The sequence below is a fragment of the Neopelma chrysocephalum genome, unplaced genomic scaffold (assembly GCF_003984885.1).
Source record: "Neopelma chrysocephalum unplaced genomic scaffold, ASM398488v2 Primary Assembly neopelma1_42, whole genome shotgun sequence".
NCBI classification, from domain to species: Eukaryota; Metazoa; Chordata; class Aves; order Passeriformes; family Pipridae; genus Neopelma; species Neopelma chrysocephalum.
The window spans coordinates 2,476,337-2,502,152 of NW_020897700.1; the positions used below are offsets into that span (position 1 = coordinate 2,476,337).

The 25,816-nt window shown below is 38.2% G+C and overlaps 1 protein-coding gene across 1 annotated transcript in view; it reads right to left on the reverse strand.

Moving 5' to 3' along the window:
- SCFD2 (sec1 family domain containing 2) overlaps positions 1 to 25,816 on the reverse strand; it is a 199,310-nt gene that overhangs the window by 126,026 nt on the left and 47,468 nt on the right. The window contains exon 4 of the mRNA XM_027676388.1: positions 21,630 to 21,805. Coding sequence (XP_027532189.1) covers positions 21,630 to 21,805 — 176 coding nt within the window. The remainder of the gene's footprint in view (positions 1 to 21,629; positions 21,806 to 25,816) is intronic.

Genomic DNA, 25,816 nt, shown 5'->3' on the forward strand with positions numbered 1-25,816 from the left:
CCTGGATGGTCAGAGAGGAGCCCTTCCTGCTCACCCTGCCTGCCCCAACTGCCCTACAAACTGCCGGTGCCATGCCCTCACTGCCATACCAGGTCCCTGTTTGCCCGCTCCTGTTTGCCGCAATCCGAGTCACTCGTGCTCCCTGGAACTGTTTAAATCTCCCTCGACTGCTCTTGGCACTGCCTCCTCCTCGCATGGTTGGCTGCCAAGGGCCCCCAGGTCTTCATCAGGCTGCTGTTTGGGTGTTCATGGTCTTGGAAATGCCTGCACAGCCCCAGAACCCTCTTTCAGTCACCTCTGGTGCTGCCTCGCCGACTGAGGGTTTGCTCAGTGGGAATCTTCAATGCTGGTATTCATAAGAAGTGGGTGAACAGACTGCATGCCCTGGGTTGGGCACACCTGTGCATGGGTATATGAACTTTTAGGATGCTATTTATTAAACAGCATACCCAACACCTACTTGTCAGTCATGATGCTCTTTGCCTCTCGGCCCACATGTCCTTCCTGTGGTTGGCATACAGCAAATCCTCCCCTCTTTTCGTTCCTTTCAGCATTCCCATCATCCATCCATGGAGCCAGGCTATGCTGGGTGGTACTAGCAGTGGTTTTGCTGTTGGCTCCTTGCTCTGGACAGAGATGCATCTGACTGCTTTCCTGCTGCCAGCTGTAAGGGCCACATGAGGGCATCCTGGTTGCCAGGGATTGCTCCTGCCACACCTCCTCCCCATCCGTTTGTCCAAAATGAGCTACAACTAGAAAAACAAATGTAGCTTTCTGTTCCTCTGGGATTTCCCTCCCACTCAGCCAAAAGTCTGAGTCAGCATAACTATCCCTCATGATATTATATTTGTGCAAAGGGAGATGACTGGAGCACAGGACATCTGGTCCCAATATCTAAAAACACTTAAATCATGCATGTCATTCCAAACACTTAAGTACTTCAGAAGTTTCCAGTTACTTTCATATATATTTCCTAGTTGCTTCATACAGAAAGGATTTCTTATGTTCAAGTTTCACTCTGAAGATCTGGACAAATGTATATTCCATTTTGTTCTAACTAAAAAAAAAAAATTCTCCAGCCTTAAAGATAAGACCAGACTTGACTTAAGCTACTTTTAGATTAACTACCTTTTAAAAAAATTATTCTAGGAGGATATCAAGCTGTGCTGAGATAAAACACAATTCAGATTGCAATAAGAAGGTGAAAAAAGGTGGTTGTATGTGCAACATAAAAAAACCCCACAAACCAAACCTATCCAACAAGCAAAACAAACCCCCACAAATTCAGTTGTGTATGCTAGAAGCTGAGGTTCCAAGATATTTTTTAGTTCCCCATTGTGCTTTTTGGTAGCAGAGAAAGGAGGCATGGCCCAGTGGTCAGGCACCAGACTGATACTCTGGAGACCGATGCTCACCTCCATGTCCAAATGCAGACTTCTTGTTTTTTCTCCACCTGTAAGCAGCAGTAGCTTCTCACACTACCAAGTGTTAAGTTGAGTGCTCTGACAGTCTGTTGCTGAGTCCTGGGTAAGGGAAATAGCATACAGTGCAGCATAGAATTGCCTTTATGGCCCCCACCTACACTGTGAGTCATGGTACGCTGATGTCAATACAACAGAGGCTCACTTTGAGCCCACTGTAACCTATTTAGTGATAGCCATCAAGTTGTCACAGGATGGAGCTCCCTATAAACTGACTTCTTTTTCAAAAGCCAGTATGGATAGGTCTATGTACCTCACAGTCTCTCTTGCACAACTCTTACAAGAGAGGAAATGCAGCATTTTGATATAATTTCTTTCCTTCATATCTGGCTTCCCACACCTCAGGGAGAGAGTGCTTCCAACTTCTATCACTGCAGCATACTCATACCACTATAGGAGCAGGAAAATCCTAATTTCGTCTTTGGGAATTAGTAGAAAATTCTTCATGCCCTACAGCATAGAAAATTCCCACTTTTCTAATAAGCCATCTGTCAGTCTGCTCTCAGGACATAATAATCAGACATGAGGGTCATAAGTGATATTCTATATGGAGACACCATGGCAGCAAAAAAAGTAGGTGTGCCACACCTCAGTTTGATGAGAGAATCCAGAGGATACTGCTTATATATTACAATGCACAAAATACTTTGAATCATTTGTCTGAGTCTTGGATCATATTTTGGAAGGTAGACTGTTATTACAAAGCTCTTTTAGACACTGTTTATTAACATCAAAATGAAATATGAAAAGCACTTTCTGTTAAATGCAGGATTTGAACAACTTTTATAACGTACACTAAATGAAGTAAAATGGTATTGCAACAGCTAGAAATAAAATTGTGTTAATACCAAAAATACTGCACTAATGTATGTTTAATCCTTCTAAAAATAAACTTTCAAAATAACGCCATCACAATTAAGTTACCCACAAACATTACAATGAGAGTAGCCACTTCAATTGACATCTGGGACCCTCATATCCCAGACTACTTTTAATTTTTCTGGAGCAAATATTTTGATCTTACCAGCAGACAGTGCTGCAGGCCCTAGCAAAGATCATAAACCTCACAAAATTTCTGTTACTGTTTGAGAATGGCAGCATCCATCAGGGAGGGGGGTGAGTGGAGATAAATCTAGACACTGTTGTTTCTCTTTAAAATTTCACTTTTTTTTTTAATAACCACTACAGAAAACCTAAACCTGTCTCAGGACAATCTTTCCTTCTTCAACTAAATAATTTCTCTCCACCACCTCAGTTATTGCCTCTTTTGTCAGACCCCAGCAAACTACCGGTTGGTGGTCTTGCTGTTCTACCCTGAGTTGTATTTTAATTAGTCAGAGCATTGAGAAAAGATTAGTGTACAGATATTGGCGAATCTGCAAACAAGAGTACACGCTGTCCATTTTATTCACAATGAAAAAGCTCTTAAAGAGATTTCAATAAAGATTTGCCTCCTGCTTGCAGCCCACGTTTGTAATGTTTATATAAGTGGGGGATATAAATCTTTTTCAAATGAACCCCACAGTTTTTAAACCAGCCTCGTTATAAACTGCCTGTTTCCGTTTTGCCTGCCTAAGCAAGCAATGCAGAGCCTGCTTGGGATAGACTGGAACTAATTTAATGTGCTCCAGGTTTAATCCCCATCCTCCCGGCTTTTACCGGCAGATTTTACACAGAGGACTACTGCTGATTTTAACAATGATTCATGTGATAAGTGGGTTTTGATTTGTTTTTCCACATCAGAAAACATGCAACAGAAATGCCACCAAAATGTTTTTAATAAAACACGGCCCAGACGAAGCCAGATTAAAAAAAAAAATAAGAACAATCAAACTTTGACACAAGAACTGTTTCTCTGTGCTTAACGGCGCTTTGAATTTATTAAGGTGAATTACTGGCTTGCTTTACGCAGAAGAGCAAAGGGAAGAGCACAGCCCCCTACACTCGGAGGAGGCCAGCGCGCACCCCGCACACCAAGCCGGTGGAGTGCGTTGTATCAAGGGGGCAAAGGAGCGGGGCAGGAACAAACCCGCCGGTTCCCGGCGTTGCCGCCCTGCTCTGTGCGACCCCCGCCCGGCCGGGCCCTGCAGGTGGCGCTGTGGGAGCGCCGCGGGCAGGGAGCGGCCGCCTGGAAAACTGATCCCGACTGAACTCAGCCTTCTGTAGCAATTACCCAACATCAGGAAAATCCTGCTACGTCGTTTCTTCTGCGGACATGCTGCTTCTCTCTCTCTTTCTTTTCTTTTTTTTTTTTTAGTTTTATAAATTCGCAGGAGCAAATCACGTTCATTAACACCGCACGCTGAAAAAGGGATGGCAATCATGGCAGTAACAACTGTTTATTTTTACAAAATGTAGCTGAATGACTGACGCAGAGACCACATAGATGCTATTTTGCAATCATCTTCTCGTGTACTGAATTCCTTGCTCATTTCCATAAACCAGATGTTTCCCCGACAAACCAAATTCCTTGAAGAAAAACCAGAAGTTTCTACATACTTCATGACCAAAGTGAAAAATTATGTGAATATATGGCACAAATGTTACATTAGGCACTAAAGGCAAATGTACACATTAAGTGCAACAGTTTTCTTTTATTTAGCACAACTTTTGTGAGGGCTTAGATGATCCTCGGCAGAAGCATTGGAAAATTAAAATGAAGCTACTTAAATTTATCCACTGCCCTCAATGGTTTCCACTCCCCTTGGGAGTGAACTGTCTTTGCCAGATCTTGACACCCAAACTAGTCCACTGAGTGGACAAATACTGTGAAACAAGTGATCAGAATTCCTCATGCCTGCAGGAGAACTGTCTCCTGGAATCTTTCTTCCCAGTACTAGACTCCCAAGGGATCAGTGAAGAACAAGAAGAATGATTATTTAACTAATTTAGTGATCACTTAAAACTTGCAACTTTTTGGTACACATGGATAAAGTGAAGGACATGGAAAATATGTATTTGCTGTCACCGAAAGAAGAAATGATTATCAGAACAAAAATTCTAAAATATCTCAGTTACCCCTAATTCTTGCTGCTTTTACCAAAAACCAGCTTGCTAAATTTCTAGATAACTACAGGAACAACAACGTCACATATAATCCGAAGGGCTGAACTCATGGAAGATGGCTGGAAGTTATACTTGTTACTCACCTAATCTTCCAGAACATACCCTTATTCTTCCAAATACATGGAGCTATCTACTTTTGGTGTGGAGCTATTACCATCCTGGTAAGAAGGGCAAATCCTTATCTTTAATGGCACAGAACAATGGCATATTCACAGTAAAATCAAAACATTTAGCCTGAGAATAAATAGTAGGTAACTCATCAACAACCGAATGACCAATAATAACCCAAACATCAGGAAAAGAGCAAGGGTGAGATATAAAAGCTGGTATATCATGCACATTCTCTGCAAAGAATGCTATGAAATTCAGAACATTTAGTGACATGGCCATGAAATTTAGAACAGGCTATGATGCTGCAGCTATGAATGTAGAAACCACACAGCGAAGGCAACTTTGTGGATGACAATGGCAAAACAATGGGGAAAATTTCTTGATTTGAAAATTTTTTGGGACTACTGGGATGTCCAAACTCATTCTGTATCCTGAGATTGAGGTATCAACGGGATTTGCAAGAGCTGACATAGCTTTGAGCAGTAAGCAGCTCTCCTCGGAAACAGCACGATCACCTAGCTCTTCTTTTCTGTCCAGGCTAGCAAACACTGAGCCAACTGTAAAATAACTGACAATTGGTCCTAAAGTACCACTCCACCAGTTCTCAGCCTTGAAGTAGGTCACATGTTTCATTAGCCATCTATCTCATCTAAACATATGATGAATTTAGAAGACAAGGTTATTAAATTTCTATGTAGAACCACTTGAGAAACGTGGTAACTTGAGTAAAGCAAAATTGAAACAAATACTCCAGAACAATGTGTTACAATTAACAACTACTACTGGTCCTTTCAAAAGACACTGTGGCCTTAGAAGGGCCGTGTGGCCCCAGCGCATAGCAGCTGCGTTTCCCTCTCCTGACAACAGCAGAGCACTCCCACAAAGCCCACAGTTCTCACATCCAAACACTCCTGCACTGGCCACTGGGACAACTCTCACAGACTAACGTCAAAACCTCCACGTCCACAAAAGCTACACTGGCTATCTCAAAATCGTCTGTACTTATGCCCCCACTTTCTGTCAAGAATGATTACATGAACATGATCACATATAAAAGGATAAACATGTATCCACAAATTGAGCCTCCTGTCAACACAGACAAGAAAAATCGACGTGTATAACTGGGGGGAAAAAAAGTTAAAATGCTATTTTGGCTGCATCCCTCTGAGCTGCAATGAGCAGCAAGTCTTTGAAAGACACTCCTCCAAAATCACAAGTTCTCAACTTAAAAAGTTCTCTCCACATAAAATAATGTGGCATCATCATATGCTGGCAGAAATTCAGCTCAGTCTACAACAGCTTTCCCCTCAAATCTTAGTATGTAAATAAATAAACAGCATGACCTATCCACCATTTTAACACAACATAATCAGAGCAATTCTAAGTCAGCATTTATGCCTTTTTTTTTTTTTTATTAAGGGGGGAAAAAACCCCTCTCAGAGTATCTATTGAAAAGGTCACTCACATAGTTTGTTCCCAACACTCATCAGTAATACACGCTAATTACCAGCTGAGGTTTACTTTACACATCTGATATCGCAGGGGATGGCTGAACCCAAGCTCAAGCTACATAATTAATTTCAGTGTTTTCATCTTAGAGCAAGGACCAGATTGACAGCACGGTGAAGCAAAAGCCCTTATCTACACAACTGATAAAGTAAGTATGCAAAAGCTCAGGAGGTTAGAGGGTAGCCTGAGCTCCCTTACTCCTCAATCTCTGCCAATTTGGCATCAATTAGACCCCTAAGAACCAGACTGATATTTTCAACTTACTTGGTATGTGCCAAGAACAGCTGGGATATAACATTGCCTTTAAACCAATGGTCTAAAACTACAAAATTTCCTTGCTTATTGCTTATCAAAATCAGTGTCAAACTGATTCTCCCAACCATGTCTGATGTTTTTCAAATAATCGGTAATGATCACTGCCTGACTGCAATATTGGTGACATGATGCTTTATCTTTTAAATAATTATATAGTTTGCCCACTCCAAAACTGACTTCACAATGTCAGGACTTCATACTACTGGTGGAATTTTAGTACTACTTCTACCAGGTCTCTAACTTTCCAGAACTAAACTGTTATATGTAAAGTCATCCACTCAGGAGAACAAACATCTCTCTCAAGGAATATGATATAGAAACTTTGTAAAAAGTCCTGGTGCAAAACACAAACAGCTGTAAAAATTAAAATATCAAGTCAATTTTCCTGACAGTACATAACTGTTCCCTAGAGTGTGTATTTTGCTCAAAATAAGCCGTAGATGTGTGAAGAACTGAAAAAGAAACTTCATGTATTTTTTCTCAGGAAGTATCTCCCCAACAGATTTTTGTCAGAATAGTTCTTCTGGTCTGTATAACATCCTTTGCTTCTCAGTCTTCTATGCCTGCTACATTATTCAGCTGGTAGACTGGTGAATTATGAGGTTGTGAATAACATGATGTTCAGTATTTATATGAAGACTACACTTAAAATGTTTTTTTGGAAGAAACGCAAAAGCAGCTTGCTTCTCAACATAAAAACTAAAAGCATATGCTGAAACAGACATGGAAGGATGACATTACCAACAGTAAAGAGCACTTGGAAGTTCTGCAATGGGTGGGGAAAAGTTGAGAAGGGCGGCATTAGAAACATTTTGGAAGAAAAAAACATTTTTTGGGGTGAAAGTTAATTTTTACGGTGCCAATCACAATTTAAGTTAAATTCAAGTTTATTTTTCCTCATTCAGTTTATGATCTCATCTAGTCATCAAGGATGATTGATGATGTTTCAGGATTTGGGCATTTGCCAGTTGCAAGTTAAAGGAAATTATTTATTTTTCTTTAGCGCTACACTGCTGCCATTAACTGTATCCCACCCCTTTTGTTTACAGCCTGTCACTGAAGCCACAGTTTTATTTTAATGTGGTATAAGCACTTGTCTGGGGTTGATAGTGTAAGTGATCTAGCAGAAGTCTTGCACAAAGAGCATCACTTTGCACAGAAAACACACAACCTTTACTTCTGAAATTATCCCTGCCACTGGTCCAGACAGAATTTTCTTCTCCCATTTAAATGTGAACTTCAAAGCCATAATTGAGCAATGGGGGCTGTCATTTTCCTTGTGGTAAAACTACATTTATTTAATCCCTTTAAAAACAAACAAACAAGAAAATTACTTTGACCTTTGCCTTGGTGCAAGGATTCAGATTTGAAATGTGTATTACATGTCTAACGCCCTGTAACTGTGTCCAGATGAACTGGGTCAGATTTATGTGCAATTAGGAAAAAAGGAAAACAAAGCAACTTAGTTTTCATGTTTGTTAATATCAAAACATCTTGTAGCATTAAGTTTCAAACTGAAGCACACAGAATAATGAAAAAGTAAGATAACTGGAAAAGGAGTGACCTGCTAAAAACTGCATTGAATAAATAATATGCACTTTCTCATTTGGATTTTTTTCTGGTTTAAACTATTCAAAAATGTGTGTTTGAATGTCCCCACTTTGGCTGTTCATAAGCCACAGGGAGGTTTTTTTGCATGAACTCTTCAACCTGAGAGTTTTAGCAGAAAAGCTTCTTTACAAGGCTTAATTAAAAGCAGGTTTAAGTCGGGGCCCTCACTCAGTCTGGGTTTTATTTTGGCCTTCTCTCTGTGTCAGAAGTCAAGTCCCAAAAGAGAAATGAAGTTCATTATTGAGTCAGGAGAATATTTTCTCCTTCACTCTAAGCCCAACTAAACATGTTTCAGGTTTGAGTTTGTGTTTAGGTATCTCCAAATGAGATTTTATATAATATGCACCTAAGGGCAAAATGTAAGAAGATGCTAATCATGATTTTTAACTTTGCCCCACAAAATAAATAATATGTGAAAATCATACTGCAGTATTCTTTGCATGCAACTGGTTTGGTACAGGGAACCACATATTCTAAACTGATGGCGTTCACAATGCCTATACTCCACACCATCAGACGTTCACAATAACGCAACACCATTGTCATGAAGCGTGTTAAATAGTCATGCACTCACACTATAAAATGCACTGAGCAATGTACCAAACCAGAACAGTACTGGCAGATCTCTCGGAAAACATTCAACTTTTTGCAGAATGTTTTCTGGAGAGTTTCTCGGAGATTTTTGATATTGAATACTATGCTAGCAATTTTTAAAGCATGCCCTCCTCAAAAACAAGATTATATTTGATCATGAATAACTATAAAAGAGAGCATTCCTATTCATTCCTATCAGTCATTCTGGTGCAAGGAACAAGGACCAATAGTCAAGCAGTTAATCACTTCAGTTAACAGGAAATGTAGTGTGTTATCATTGGTGGTTTTGTAACCGGACAGTAGACACAGCCTAGTGCATCCCGTTTGCAACCAATAGAAGAAGCAGATGCAAGAGTGTGATATTTGTCATAAGCATTTTTAAGAACAAAAACATGGTGATGTTTTTCAAAAGGCCTTTGAATGTTCACCAGATGTGGAGCACATGTGGTCCTTGAATGTGAGAGAATAATGCGACAATAAAGTTGAATCAATACAACATGTGCCAGTAATCACACCAAGATGACATGCAAATGCTTTAAAAACAAAAATATGTAAATTATTTTTAGTTCTTCAGGACAGAAAAACAGGTCACCTAGTCATCCATGAGTTGCTGTTTCCACCATTGTTTGAGAGCCCACGTGCTTGAAATTTGTTTCTCCCCATGTGAGATAGCATCTAGCTTTTGTATTTTTATGTAAGATATTCCATTCCCCTGCCACTACTTACTGAAAACATTTAAAAGATTTAAAGTTATCCTCTGGCTCTATGTATTTTATGAAAAGAAAACCCCTATGACAAGCACATGCAGGAAAAGGACAAGATAACTGGTGCCAGGCAAGAGTGCTTTAGTGATGTCTTAGAACTGCATCTCCTCTTTTGACTTACAGAAGGGAAACAGGATGAGAAGAGACACACTACTCCATGCTTATCTTTTCTTCTCCAAGTCCACCCACCAGGTACTAAAGAAACCATTCATTTTGTGGTAGCGATCACTTCTAAAAGAGATTTTGCTCCGGTCGTGAATAAAACACAAATGCACAACATGATAGGCTAGGCAACAATTAATTTCACAGAGGCAACAAAACCATTTGCAGCTGCTGACATTTGAAGTTCAAACTGCTAGCCTTACATCGTTGAATTCATACATAAAAAAGATTTCATTCCATGTAGCTGCAAAAACTCAGTGAAATCAGAACCTCAAGCTAACCGCTGAAGTTTTGCATCCTGTTAACAAGACTTCTGTTAACTCCTGTTAACAGCTACTCTGTCCCCTGAAACACGTGGTTCCTTCCCAATCTATACGTTTGTTGCCAGTGCATGCAGTCAGACTCCTACCAATTAAGAGTTGGCACATGTGTCTTCAGTACATTCAACCTCTTCTCTGCAGCGAACAAGCAGATGAAACTAAACCAGCATGTAAACAATGCAAAACTTGGCCTACATCAGTGACTGACACTCCCTTGAAGCCGCAGCAGCAGCAGTGTATGTCCTTGAGTATCTGCTGCCATCTCTGGAGATGCAATGAGAAGTTGTAGTGAATCATGTCTCTCCTACAGTGGGTAGCTTTGAAAACAGTCTTTTTTTTCAGGGGACACAGGAGAAGAAGTATCAGCTTTCCAGTAACCGTGGCAAAAGCCAACCTCTCACCAAGACAAGTTTGGAGAAACAGTAGAGAAGAAGACACAGAAGGTTATAACTGAGCTGTTCTAAAGCTCTCCAGAATTGCTGTGGAATGCAGAGTACTTGAATGTCGTGTACTGACTCCTTGAGTATTGAGTATTTTTTGTGTAATTCCAGAAATTAAATGATGTGGACAGAAAATACACCTACAGACTGGGGAAAAGCCTACACAGAGGGGAAGCAGGATAATTAAATTAAGTAAGAAGGTTAAGAGAGCTTTTCACTTGTTTTTTTTCTTTCTTTGTTTTTTTGCTACAAGAACATATATTTTGAATTATATTCCTATGTATCATATAGTTACAATAGAAGACTTATGCCCAGCTAAGGCTACTGTCCATTACAGATAATGAACTTTAGGTAGCGGTACAAGATACCAAGGATTTTAGCTTTTTAAATTTTTTGTATTTATTACATAAGCAGAGACTTTCAGAGTTCTTTTCATAACTGTATCTGTTAAAATAGATATAAAAAAGAATAATTAAAAAAAATCACTTTCAAATGCAAAGAGAACTGAAACAAATCAAGCCAGTGAGAGCCTGGACACCAGGGACACCACAACTGTTATTAAAATATCTGTTAATAAAGAGGCCATTGAGGACCTCTGCCAGTCTTCCTTGGCGATCCTTTATGTTAAGAAAACTTTGACCCTAGTACTGGAAAACAATATTCTGAGCAAATACATTTAATAGCTGCAGCTATTAATAGTTACAGATAACTTAATACAGTGCCTACATCTTCCCAAATTTAACTGTGTCATCTTTGTTTCTGTGTTGCAAAAAAATACTGGGTTAAGAAATTCAGACAAAACCAGAGACATTTTTTAAAAACTAAAGGAAAATGCTCCTTATTTTTTGTCAGAGAAGAACACTTCTGCTCTGTTCAGGAAAGATGGCAGTACTATGCAAGGGTAAGTCAGATGCAACTATGAAGTATGTGTGAATTCTTTGCTGCCTATGCCTTAGCAGCTATATTACTTTCCCTAGACTTGGGGATGTGTAGGGAAGAAATACTAGAAGAAAACCTGATGGGTAGAATTAAAACATGTTTGGAGAGTTTCTTATCTCTGGCACATTATTTTTTCCTCTTCTCTTACAAATGCCCTCATTAAAAAGAATTTGAAACTTTTCCCTTCCCCAAAGACCCAGACTGTCATTTATTACTTAACTGTTATCTACATTTTATTCTCCCGAAGGATAAACCTACATCAATGTGACAGTTGCGCTGAACGGCAATGGTTTATGGACCAAGTCATTTATTTATTGTAACTACAACCATATGTTTTAACCTGCTACGAAATTATTAAATACTTCCCATCAATAGTCAGTCCAAGTCAGATTTCTATACTGAATTGCTTAATGTGAATGTACAGCATTTCTGTACTTCAAACAAACAATGTGAGGAGGTAAACAGCATTTAACTGTATTCATGCCTTATTAGACACAGCTGCACAAATGGGCTGTCGCATTTCATTAGAAAATACTGTGCAAGTTTTATGTGTGCGTGGTGCCCTTCATTTCTGCAGGCAACATGACTACTTTAAATTACAGGAACAGTCACAGAAACATATGCTATTTGTTTTAAAGGCACACAAAGGCGAACAATCTGGGACGGGGTGGTGCAGGGGGAACATCCAGAGGGAAATTTAACTTTTTCTTCTATGCCTACCACATTTTTAATTAACAAAGCATTCCTATTAAATACACAGAACAGTAAACACAGAGAATACAATGCTACAGGAGCCTCAGACAAGGTAAATGCAGGTAAATTTATAGTTATGGAACAAATATTTCCTTTTGCTTTTTGGGGGAAGGTGAGGATGAATGAGAATGAAGCAGTCTTGTTACACCAGTGTCTTGTATCAGCTTTCACACTGCTGTGTGCCGAGCCAGGAACACCATAGCCAGCAGGCAGCTTTGAGCATAAATCCGCTTTTGTCAGGCCTATGGTACGCTGACTTTAATGCTCTTGTGCCCAAAAACATTGCCATGGGGTGAAACAGGCAAGCTTCCAAAGAGACATCTTCTTAGATCGAGAAAGTTCCTAGAGAAACTTCATGGCAATAAAAGGTAACTTTGCTGAAGAGACGTGAACTAGTGAAAATCTAAAGAAAGAGAACCACAAGAGGAAATCTCTCTTGACTTCCCAGGAAAACTCAGGATCATGTGGGAAACACCTACTAGGTTGAGTCATTTGTCTGTTACACATACCTTTGGGGCAGCAGATGTAGTAACCTCTTTAATTAAATTCTAATATTCTACACTTCTCCAAGGGGGAAGAGTTAGATTATCAACTCTGTTTTAAGTAGAGCTACCTAGTCATCTTCAAGAGGATGCACAGCAGTAAGTACTATACAGGCAGACCTCTGGCAAGTCAGATCTGATTTTAAAAGTTATTCTTCATGGCCTACTGCAGAGGTAAAATTCCATTAATATTGTGCTGGCTGAGTCAGCATGTTGCCTTCAAACAAGACTTGCTTTTCTAACCTGGACAAGGAGAGTTAAGCCTTCTTTACTGGAAGGGAGCAAATGATATCAAGAAAATCTATACATCTGCAAAAAATGATGTAATAATAATGAACAAAAATCTACTATGGCTCCATAGTCAGACTGAGACACATCAACTTGTTGTTTAGTACTGTCTCTTTGTGTAGCTTTGTGCAGCTTCCTTTGGGAGTGGGGTTGTCATTGAAAACAGGCAACAATAACAGAGTTTTGTGAGTTCTCTAACACATTGCCAGTTCCATTTCACATGTAAAAGATAAAATCTTAAGTCAGGAAAAGCAGTTAAGTCCAAGACCATCCCGATCTCTGCTGGCCTGAAAGCTCAGAAAAGTAACACCACCTTGCTTTCCATCAAATAAGCGAAATCAAATTATGAATATACTTGCTTTCCTACTGCAAGTAACGTGAACCGGTATGTCTATGCATGATCCACGTGCACAGATACGTCTGTGATCCAAGGAAGTCTGGGGGCCAGTTGAAAGGGAAATATACAACTCATTAAATTGGGGAATGCAATGTGGCAGCCCCAATGTTAATTTTGGCTATTGCCCATGGTAAAGTTTTCATTAATTTTCAGATGTGTTGTTTCTCTGCTTTTTCCTTGCTAGTCTGTAGGAAATAATCAAATATATCCTCCAAAGGAAGGAAAACCAAGCTGAAAAACCAATATGATCACACTCAAACCCAGATATACAGTGCTGGCACTATCAAACTGGTTTGCAGATAAAAGATTTGATTGGTGATTACTGCCTTTGAGCTAAGAACCTAAATGATAAGCAGTTCCTATAAGTAAAGTTCTCACTATACATTATGCTTTGTGGTGTTGATTTAGTTATTATTACAACAGTGTCTGGAATCTTACCTAAGGAGGACACATGGGCTGTGAAAATAAGGCAATACTCATTTCCTTAAAGGCTACGATATAATTAGTGAAAGCATAAAAAATCCAAAAGGAAATGCAGTCCTGCTCCAAACCTGTAGAAGGGGAAAAATCCAGTTAGGATTATTAGCTAAGAAATCCTACGTATCATCTTCAAAAAAACCCTGCCTTTCTAACTCAGACTATGACAAGCTGAGTGAACCATCTCGACTGAAAGCATTAAAAAAATTACACCAAACAAATCTTTTTATCAGATAACCATGAGTATCATAATGAACAAAATGGATACAAAATTAAATGCTAGAGCATAGATGGAGCTGCCTAACTTCCCATCTCCATTCATATATGACTTTGCCTGCCAGTAACACACAATTAACATCAAACTAATGAGCTTATTAGCACAGACTTAACACCATAATAACACACTTGATTCAGTACTCAGCAAAATCTTGCCAATTAACTTGTCTATCAGGAGGCTGATGAATGGGCATTGCTAATGGGATTTCTGTAGTTAAGAGGCAAAAAGATGAATCTGCAGTCTTGCACTGTTTACCTGTGACCAGAGATGCCACACCTAAAAAGGCACTGCTTACAAATCCCTGCCTCCCAAAATAAAAGATGCTGCTGCCAAGAGTGCTTGACGACTCCACTTTGTTAGATCTGAAATAGTGCATGTCATTTTTCTGCAGGTTAATAAGCCATGAGATTTGCCCAGACTACTGGAGATAATTCTCATGTTTTAGGAAAAGTGTTTTTATAAAACCTGTTTCATGTATGACAGCCTGTCCTGTGCAACTCAAAACAGAAAGAAGCAAGACAAATTTCTTTTGTGAGGGTGTCAACAATGTCCTTCAGAAGGGACTGGAAACCAGATCCTGCATCTAATGGAAATCAAGTAGTACACAACTCTCATCAGTGGAGCAATATGTAGAGTAAAGCAAGGGCTTACTGGGAGTACACACAATAAAAATTGCCTCTTGGAGCACAATTATATGTGTATGAGTAAATGGTGACTTGTTCAATACTGTAAGTATTGTGCCCCCTTACGACTCCTCTACATATACTGGCAGGCATTCAGGGCATCTGTCTTTCAGCCCCATTAATGTTATCTTTTACAGAAAGCAAGCAGTTTATGTTACAAAGGTATTAATTGTTTAAACTTCTAACAAAATAAATATGTGTATATGTGTAGAGGAGGTAATAGTCATTTTCTGCTTTCCCCCCTGAAAAGCTGGGTCCCATTACAATCATTTATACATTGGAATTTTTTCATTTTACAAGAAGTATTTTGGTTTTGTACACAGAACATTAATTTAACAGTTTCATGTGACTTAATCTGTTCAGCTCCTTCTTCCCACAAAGTTTTTAAAATTTTATTGATGTAGACATTTGTTCACTTAAGAAAGACATTTCTTCATTAAGTGCTCACTTTAGAGGCTCTAGGTGACCTGTGTTTGGATACAAAATACTAGCTCTTTCACAGCATGAGGGAGGGAGGTCTCTGCTTTTTAAATAAGAGGCACAATGGCAGTACTTTGTAATTTTAAGACCATATGAAAACACATTTCTTTGACAAGAATACAGAAAGATATTCTTAACTCCCATGTGAGAGCATAACCACACTTAAAATATTTTAACCTCTTGTCAGCCAGTTAGAAAAACTTTAACTAGTTTTCTTTCAACAGATTAATAAATTGTCTGTAAAAATAGCTTCTGTTCACTCTCAAAGCATTTATTTAATGTTAAAACAATTCCAAACTGTATTTTATTTTGCTTTCAAAGTAGTCTGAAAAGAGCATTCTACTCACAGAAAATTATTTTGACTGGTAGAATTGTATCATACATATATAGAGAATTTATATACATATAAAAGAATCTATATACATATAAAAGAATTTATATGTGTAAATACACATACTCACACACATCTTTTTTCTGAGCAAAACTTGTTGGAATGACTTAATTCTGCCATGTCAAACCTGTGAAATGGTTCATAACCAAGCTCTCTTAGCACACGGAATTGAATTGTAACCAACAAGCTCCTCCTCTATGGACTGTCACAGATGGTGCACAAAATCAAACACTCAAAAGAGCTCATCATTTCCTCAAATTTAGTCCACTGTTTTTGTTGTATTACTGTAACACTGAGATGTTCCCAGCAATCTAGGGCTCTGTTTCATAGAAATGTATAAAAAACACATAAATACAACTGAACTTTTGTTAGAAACAAGGTATCATGAATGTAAGAGGCATTGAGCAAGCAAAAGAAACAATCTGAGACCATGTGAAGCAGGTGTCAAGAAGTAACACTATTTCATGGCTTATGCATACATCAGTTTTTAAGCAAGGCCATGAAATGCAACATAAATTTTATACAGAATAAATACTTGCAATGTCAAAAATATCACATGTATAAAGCAGAATCCAAGTGGTTTACATGTTCTGGACATGACTCCACTTTAAATATAGCAAGTCTAACAAACAAATGGCTAAATAAGACCTTATAGTAAATAATTTGGAATCTTAAGTAATTGATGTATAACTATTTTCACTTCGTCAACAAATTACATTTTATCCTCTAGAGTCCAAACTTCAATCTCATTGAAAAGGTACCAAATTCCAAAGGATGACCTTTGCAATCAACATGGTAAGATTCAAAACTCCCACCAAGACAATTAATTCCATATGCAGCTTTATGATGAAAGGTGACTGATTAAATTTCAAGATTTATTTTTTTAAATGTAAAATCTCTAAATACAGGTAGCTAACATCATAGGTCTTCTTTCCAAATACTGTTGCAATATCTCTTCTAAAGAGATTAATTGATCAACATTGTAGGCCACCAAAAAGACTATTTATTGCATGGAGCTGAGCTATGTAATTATAAATTACATGTTGACTAAAGCAATATAAATAATAACAACAAGGAATGTCACTGATCTTAATCTATTCTATGTAGAAATAAAGGTTTCTATAGCTGAACTACGAATTATTCTTGCAGAGCAAGAGGAAGTACTTCAAAAGCTTTTCTATTTCCTCACTTTTTTTATCAAACTGCTTGCTTCAGCAGCCTGAAACTGATGCTTAAGCTTTTGGTTTATTCCAGTTTAGAGTCAATAAAAGTTATCCAGTAACTATTGTACCCTGTAGAGAAGCAAGAAAACTACAGTGAGTTCTAGGCACAGAAAATTTGCAAGCTGGTGTCTTAGAGTTTCTAAATTTATTGGCAGAGGGTTCTGTGCAGGCATGCATATGTGAGCAACGCCTATCATAATATATGCAAATAAATAATAATGTCACCCTTGATGAAGTAATGAGTTATGCATACCCTGCATTTGTAAAAATGGTAGAGAACCACAGCACAGGATGGAATGGTTACTAACAACCTAGCTATTAGATCTTGCTACTGAAACATTAACTACAATATAAAATACTCATCTGTATTGCAGTTTTTCCACTTCTTTTTTTTGTGAGTTGCACTCTAATATTCATAGGAGAAAGAATGATGTCATTTTATTAACCTCATAACCACTTTCCGCCAACAGAAAAGTAAAAACATTGGAATGACATCTGGCATGAAGTTTCTGTTTCTCTTAAAAACATGTCTGTATTTTCTGTTTCTCAAGACACCAGGGACAAAAATAAAAACTGCCTTCTGACAAATTTTACAGCACCAAAATGAGAAAATAGAAATAAAATAAAATTAGTTAAAATTATTTAATTAGTATTTGGAATTTTAAACATGAAAATACTATGCAGTCAAGAGCCCTCCATGTAAGCATATGTACACAGCTTCCACCGCCAGAGTATTTGACCTACTTATATTATTACCAGGAGTCATCAAAAACTTTGCTGAAATATTACAGTGTTCTCTTTCTTATTACAGCAAAGCTTTGGAAAAAGAAGAGTGGAAAAGATATGGTAAAATTTAAAGAACTACCAAGTCATCCTTTGAAAAGGAGTAAGATAACTTTAGAAGGTAATGATTTTGATAAATACATCACATATTCTATACCGAATTCACACATAATAACAACTTTGATATACAGATAGATGGCAGCCTATCTTGTGAGACCTTTGTTTGCTAATTGGCATTGCCACACTGTATTGGTTTTTCTAAGCAGTCAAGGTGATGTGCAGTGCCCACCTGTATATTCTTGGCAGAGACTAGCATAGAAGTAACACACTGTTGAGCTAGGTAGGCTGATCATGAGCTCAAATCCAAGAGCAACAGGACTGTCAGGTCAATTGAATAGCTGTCCACAATATCTGCTAGAAACAGGCCATTTCCAAACTCACTGATGACATTTCTGACGCCTTAGCTGGGAAATGCCACGTATGGGAGCACTGGCTCGATCATCAAAGCACTTACCTCAGAGACAGTGCAGGTCATGAAAAGAGTCAAAGCTCAGAGGGGACTTGGTCCCAGACCAAGGGACGTTAAGTGCGAGAAGTTGGAGAATTCAAATAGGTGAAAACTGAAACGATTTTTAGCGGGATAGGCATCATAAAGGTAACCATATCCACCCATCTATACGATGAAGCTGTGAATGTGTTAGGGATCAATTTTATGGATTTGTTGGTTTTGTGGGGCTTTTTTAGTATGATTTAGTATGAATTTAATTCCAATCACTCTTGAGATTATGTGACGTTAATCAGCATCACAAAACAAAACTTTGACAGTTCTGAGATCCAATGGCCCCATTCACACTGTCTGCTGCTTACTTTTAAACTGAATTTGGAGGCAGAAATCACTCTCAGTGAATATATGAGTATTATAAGATAAAAAAAACAACATTTTTTTTCTCTCACAGTGTCACATATTATTTACCCTGGAGATGGCTCCTCTTGTGCTTTTGTATTTTATTAAGCTCATCCTGCTTAATGAACCCACATTAAAGACATACATTTTAGAAGAAGAGGGGTATAGCTAAAAAGTATGGAGTGGCAACACTCTTTCTTACTTTGCTACCTCCCTAAATATTAAACCCTCTCTTGAAGGAAAATAAGGCAGTTGCATGAGGAATACCGGGGAGTTACAGGCAGTCTGGTGTAGCATTTAGCTTGTGTTCCTCTTCCCATGTAACAGTTTTATGGATGGTCAGAATCAGAAAAAATAGAAAGGGGGAGGGAAAATAGTAGAGGGAAAATAGTAGAGGGAAAATACGATGGGGCAGGTTATCTCCTTGATAAATAGGATATACTGTTTCAATTCACACATCATTTAAAACTTCTGGGTAGTGAAAGCTCTATCATGTGCAGAGGCAGAGCAGCAGAACACAAAGAAAATTTGTGATCAACAAGATTTATCATTCTGATGCATTACTCTTAACCAGCACATGATCCTCTTTTCTTTGAGGTCAAGGCCATGATTCCATCGAAATCCAATTTGGCTCTCAGACCATCCATCCACACCAGTTAAGGAGAGGACAACTCTGTGGTAAGCATGCAGGTGCACTTCCAGTCAAACCCAAACTTTCTTGCTGCAGATGTAAAAAATGTATTGAGCCAACATAAGTCTGAAAAATGTAGTAAGAGATCTTTAGTTATGATAAAATAGTAGAAGTGGGCTGTTTTCTACCTCTAGCAGGACATTTTAGAACTGAGTACCTGCAAGTGAAAGGAGTGAATCAAGGAGTAAGGAGAAAGAGAAAAACAGAAAAGATTATTCAATGTAAGAGTTAGACTAAAGGCTTCTTGTCAACAATGTTTTTTTCTTCTGAAAAGCACAAAGTAGACTAAGCAGAGAATCATGAGACCCATCAGAGAGATCCAGCAATGACAGAAATTCCAAAACTGCGCAGATTTATTTTTTTGGGAAATCTGAGATTCTAACACCAGTTGTTTATACTGGGTTATCTCCTTTAACATCAGCTGGAGTCTGACATGCATCCATCAGCAAAAAATCTAGAATTCCTACATTGTCAGAGCCTAATAATATTACTCCCAGCAGATCTTTCACAAACAGTTGTCTTCTGTGGTTCCAATACACAATAGAAACAATAATACTTTCATGTTGAAACAATTATTTTTTACCTATGATTCTTTATTATTTTAAAATACCTGAAACATAACAAATATGCTAAATAATTTCTCAGTAGTACTGCTGAAATAAACTACCATAATAAACATAAAATTTAGTGCAGTGTGCTATGTACCAACCATTCACAATGTAATGTCCTAGTTGATTTTTTTTAAATAAAAATATCTTGGGTCTCAGTATTTTGCTCTTCTTACAAACCCCTGTCAACTGCTCAGAGACAGGCCATGTGCTCAGAAAACTGTCTTCAAAACAGAGTCCACGTAATTGAAAATAACTGCTGTTTGAACTACTGAAAATGAGTATGTGCTTAAGGAACAGCTACAAATGTTAGCCTAGAAAGTTTGCTTTGGCTAGCACAGTTTACCCTAATATGATGAGTGGAAGGCAGTGGGTAGAATCCAAAGCCACCTACGATTATGACAGTGCTTGTTAAACATTTCTTTTTCATGAAATATATAGTTTGGTTGTTTCTTACCTCTGTTTTTCTACTCCCTGTTGATTTACAGCATGGCTTTTATATAGGCAGCTGTCTCTTGCTGTGAAAACAATGCTGAGTTTGCAGCTTTATTTTGATTCTAAAGCTGAACTGGTTTTAAGATGGAACTCAGCTTCTGAGAAGAGCTATGTGACATGACTCACTATAGGAGAGAGAAGGGGACTATGGGTCGTCAGTCCCATCTTCTACAGTCCAGACAAACTAAAAAATGGCTGCAATGAGTTCTTTTAGCTGCGATGTGCTTGTTTTTTAACTAGAGAAAGAAGGTTGCTAATGGTATTAAAAAATATTTCAGTCTTACCAAGAGAGAATAGTTTTTGAAATGAATGTAGTCAAGAGCTTGCTACTATCTAAGTTTTGCATTTTTTTTCTCCCCAGACCTTGCAGAAATTCATTGACTACAAACCTATAAAGTGTGGGCATATTCTTCTTAAAGGATCAGGGATCTTATCCTGCTCCCAAAGATCATGGGATGAGTCAGGTTGATCGTTTGTTTTCCACATCTAGAAAAAGATGGCTAATTTTTACAGAAGTATCTGGTTTTAGTTGAGAACAACACTATATATTTCCCTCATTTAAGGCTGACTCTAACTTCAATAGGAGTTAGCTCATGAAGACTTGCCCCTTGCTAGGGTTTCTGAAGATGGTTCCTTTAAAAACAACACAATGGCAGAAGAGACAGCACAGGAAGAAAAATTTTGAGCTTTCCCTGAACTGCAGCAGAAATTAACTCTACCAGGTTCTTAGAAAAAACTGCTCCTTTCTTTGGTACATCTCCAAAGGTTAGTAGGATAGAGTTCAATATATCACTAACTCTTAATTTCCTGTGATACAAAATGGTATGTAAATAATACTGTGGTTACCAACAGGATGTTGTAAAAAATGTGGTGGTGGTAAAGCTGAGGGTAGATGATAGTTGAGAACAAGAGAAAATTCACTCTCTTGTGTGCATGGAATTTCCAACTATGCTTTTATCTACTCAGCAAACTACACAAGTTTTACACTGACATCATAACAATCTTCTCTCTATCTGATTCAGCATGTTACCTCAAGAAGCGTCTTCTGGCTGGTAGCGATAATAATAATAACAATAATCCTGCTCAGTGCTAAAAGTTATATCATATTGCAACTTCATATAGATGTACAATTGTCATCCAATTCAGTATACCTCACCTTTAATGCCTACCGCTTTTGTTTATAAAATATTAAGTATGCAAGTTCCCATTCTTTTTACCAGTAAGGCAATAAGGAACAGCTCTTTAACAAGACATCCAATACACTTCTTAAAAAAATACAAGCTACAGAATGCAAGGGAAATTCAAAAATTGAACATAATGCATACCTGCAGAAGTAATCTCTCGAAGGCAAGGAAGTTGTCCCATTTGGAAGTCTGAGGGTGTTTCAAAGTCTGGACTGTGGCCAGTACAAGCTGTAGAAGACCACAATGGTTCTCCAAAGCTTTAAGATTATTTCTGAAAAGCTTAATGTATGAACTGAGCTGTTCTGGGGTGACTCTGCCTGGGGAAAGGAAAAAAGGAAACAGCATTCAGTGGTGGCAAATACAAACCTAATTTTTTTAAATTATAGTGAAAAGGTTATAGAGAACTGTAGAGGCTCTCTCTGCTATGGGCCTGATCCTAGCTTCACTGCAGTCACTGGGAGCTTCAGCTGCAGCAACAGGTCAGACAAAGACTTCATCCATGAATTGTGGCTTAAGGTTTGTAGTATTTCAGCTTTTTAACAATGCACAACAGATGCTGACATAATGGGCAATATAATTTTTTGTTTTCAGACATAGAGGGACGTTAATTTAAGCTAGGGAAATAATACTTGACAACTGCTTTAAAAAATCTTTCTGTTTTTACCAGAAGTCCAGTGACAATTTGTGAGCCTTTTACCTTACACCAAACTCACACCTTCTCACCACTTCCTGAGGATGCATTTTTGATTAGTCTTGACTCAAAAGACAGATATAATGTTAGTAATGCAAGGAACTGTTTTCCAGAGCTGTTCTTGGAAGGAACACTTCCAAGGTGTGACTCTTCAGTTTCTGAGACTATTAGCATAGCATGCTATTAGCATAGCATAATTTCACTGGCTATTTGAAAATAGACAGCCCAGTGCCCACACATGGGCCTGCAGATGTCTCCTTATTAGAAAAGCATGAGGGGTACCATTTGGGCCACGCAAACACTACAGAATTAGCCATTGTTCCATCCAACATTAAAGTGCCAGCTGAAGTGCTCAACCAATTCATATTTCAGAAAGAATGTCTTTCAGGAAGGAAGGTAGGTCCATGGCAGATCATCTGCCCCAAGAAAATCATCACAGGTGATCACATATGGCATCAACAGGCAGCAAAAAGTTTTGTCAAAACACCATCATAATTGCAAGTCTACATTGTGATCCAGTCCAGGGCTGGTTCCCGGCAACCTCTGCCAATAACAAGTTATCTTCCTCAAGCAAACCAGACCTAAAGAGCAGGGATATATGAATAGAGTGAGGAGGATCCTTTAACTAAAGTTAACAGGACAGTCTTTGGTGCCAGGAAGACACTAGGGTGAGCTGATGCTAAGTGGTTCATGGCTGACACCATCGATCATTTCACTCAGGATTGTTCCATAAAGGAAAATTCTCTTAAAACTGCCTCTGGATTTTTTCTCTGCATTTGGTTATATCATCACTTTACAAGGCTCCCCATCTCCCTCTATCCTTTCAGTGTCATATAAATGGCAAATAAATTATTCCAACAGTGAACAAATGCTGAGAGCTCCTTCTATTATTTTCAGTGATATCAAGGGCAGTCTTTGGAAGAGCATTTAGATTTGGGAAAGCTGCTAAATAAAGCAAAAGCACACAGGCTCTCTATGTGAATTTTAATGGAACGCATCAAACCGAAAAGTCAGCAAATTAACACACGAATCAAGCTGACACCACTCAGTAGGCCGGAGGGCCGACAAAAGGCTTTCAGTTAGCCCACATAGGCTAAAACAGCAACCATGGCCATGTGTGTTTTTAGACTAAACACTGGAGCTTTCAGTCTTGTTTTATTTCTTTTAAAGCTGTGTCAGGCAGATTTACACGGTGATTTGAAAATGTCAACCATGATGCCTTGCAGCATACCTTTGATAATGACTGCATTATTACCTAGAGCAGTCCTGATATATTGTAGCATATTCAAAATCTGATAACTTGCTTCAACTGAGAAAACATGCAGTTGCCAGCCTTCCCTCATATGAAACAGTAAAATAAGAGGGCTTTCAAGACTTCTGATTTCAATTAAAAAAAAAATTCAAGAGTTTTGTTCCATATTGTTCCTTGTGAAAGTGAATCCAGATGCAGCACTGGATCAGTTTGAGATCCATTCAGCACCATTTTAGGTAAACAATCAAACTCTTTCCCACCCTCAGAGTATGACCAAAAGAAAGTCCAACACATATGTAAATATAAGTAAAATCCTGACCTTAGCAAGTTATTAACAAAACTTACATTGGCATTACAGAGTCCAGCATCTCATCTGTGATATTTACAATACCCATGGAACCACTCAGATCCAGAGTTTGAGAGTTCCAGCCAATTTCTACACAGAAATCTCCCTGGATAGCTGGCTGATAAATACAACTATTTTAGAAGCTGAAGAAAGGAATTTGAGAAACTGATTGGTGGTAATCAGCAATTAAATTACTTTTCCTGAGGCCTAAATCCTCATCACCTTCCTACTGCTTGCTCACAGAGGGAGACTTCAGCACAACAGACTAAATTTAATCTAATCTCAACCCTACCAGCCTTTTGGATTTTTAAAGTCCCCCTACTGTTTCAAGTCATTTTGTGTTGCAATGTGGCAGAAAGGTCCTAAGAAATCGAGAGGAGATAGATTACAATCACACCATCATATTTCAACTGTTCTTCTGAAGCATATTCTGAGATTCACAGGCAGAAAATGGCAATCACTGGCAGAAAAGACTTTACTGTAAGCATCTTGTCCTGCTCTCTTCTCTTCTTCCTGCTCCATCACAGTCATACTCTGCTCCAAACTCTACATCCACGCACAGCCAGATGTCTTGTGTGGGCATCAAAGTCTGACTTGTGAGGGCTACATTATGCTGACAAAGCATTGGATAATTTTTTAATTCCTGGATGTGGAAAAGAGAAGCATGACCTCAACCACCCTTAAGGGATTTAAAAATACTGATAACCTTTCTTGCACAAATGCCAGGAATTCCATATTGTCTGGGAAATAACCTTTGCCATTAATACTTATCAAGCAGCATCTGTGAAACAGGTACGTTTGTCCCAAACTCTGTCAACCACTTTAAATCCCAATACAGGACTTGATAAAAGCAATATCTACTGAAAGCAATATTAAAACAAAACAAAAGCCAAACACACACACACACAAAAACAACAAAAAGAAAACCCAACAACAAAAAATCATTTCAAAGCTTCATGCCTCTTGCCAAGTACAACGAAGAGGATAAAATGGGTAGGTGGTGACTGGGAAGTATCACAGTGAAACTCAAAAGTTAACAGAATATAGGAGGATGGGGAGCAGAGAAGAAAAACAGTGAGTGATGTTGACAGACTGATGATGTGGGGGAATTAATTCAGCTAAGAAACTATGCATGGTTAGTTTGGCACAATTAACATATTTGTGCACTAATGTAAGAATCTTGGGCAACAGAATGAAATAACAGTGTAAAGAATGAAACTGGACATTACAGAAGTAACAGAAAGATGATGGACTAGGGATCAGGCTCACTACTGAAGGACCTGTTCCATTCAAGAGATGCTAAATGTCAGTGTGACGAAGCAGCTCTGTCTTTTAGTACTCTGAAAAATGAAGGAAAAAAGGAAGTGATAACAGGGACTAGGCTAGTCTAGGAAAAGAGAAAACAAATATTTGTGTCTAAGAAATGGTGAAATTAGCTATCTTATTAGCTGATGCCAGGAGTATGAAAAGCTTCAGGACAAATATCCAAGAAAAAAATATCTTACATCAGACAGAAAACGGGGATAAAATGCAAAGTACATTTATCAAAGAATCTAATGACAAACTGATATGTAACCAATTAATGAATTAATTATAATGCATATGGATTTAGCATAGCATTAACTATTCCATAACCATATTTGAGTGGGAAAAGACTAGGATTAGAAGAATTGCAAGATATCTAAGAAACATCCAAATGTAGATGGCAGGTAATATGCAATAGAGAAGCATTAGCATATAATAAGAAAAGTGTGTTCATCTGTGTGCATGCACATATTTATAGTACAAATTTTGGTAACAAATGTTTCCAGAATGGGGGCTGTCAGAAGCTTGCGGAACATCATTAACATGGAGAAAGAGCAGAAGGCACATTGGATTGCTTTGAGCATTGGATTAACGTAAGTGGGATGAAATTTAACAGTATAAAGTGCAAAATTATGGATTTTGAGGCTAGGACAAGAGCATCTGCTGTAAATGAGGAGTTAAAACCTGGAAATGACAGAAGAAGGAAATAATGTCTAGGCCTCCTCATCGTAAAA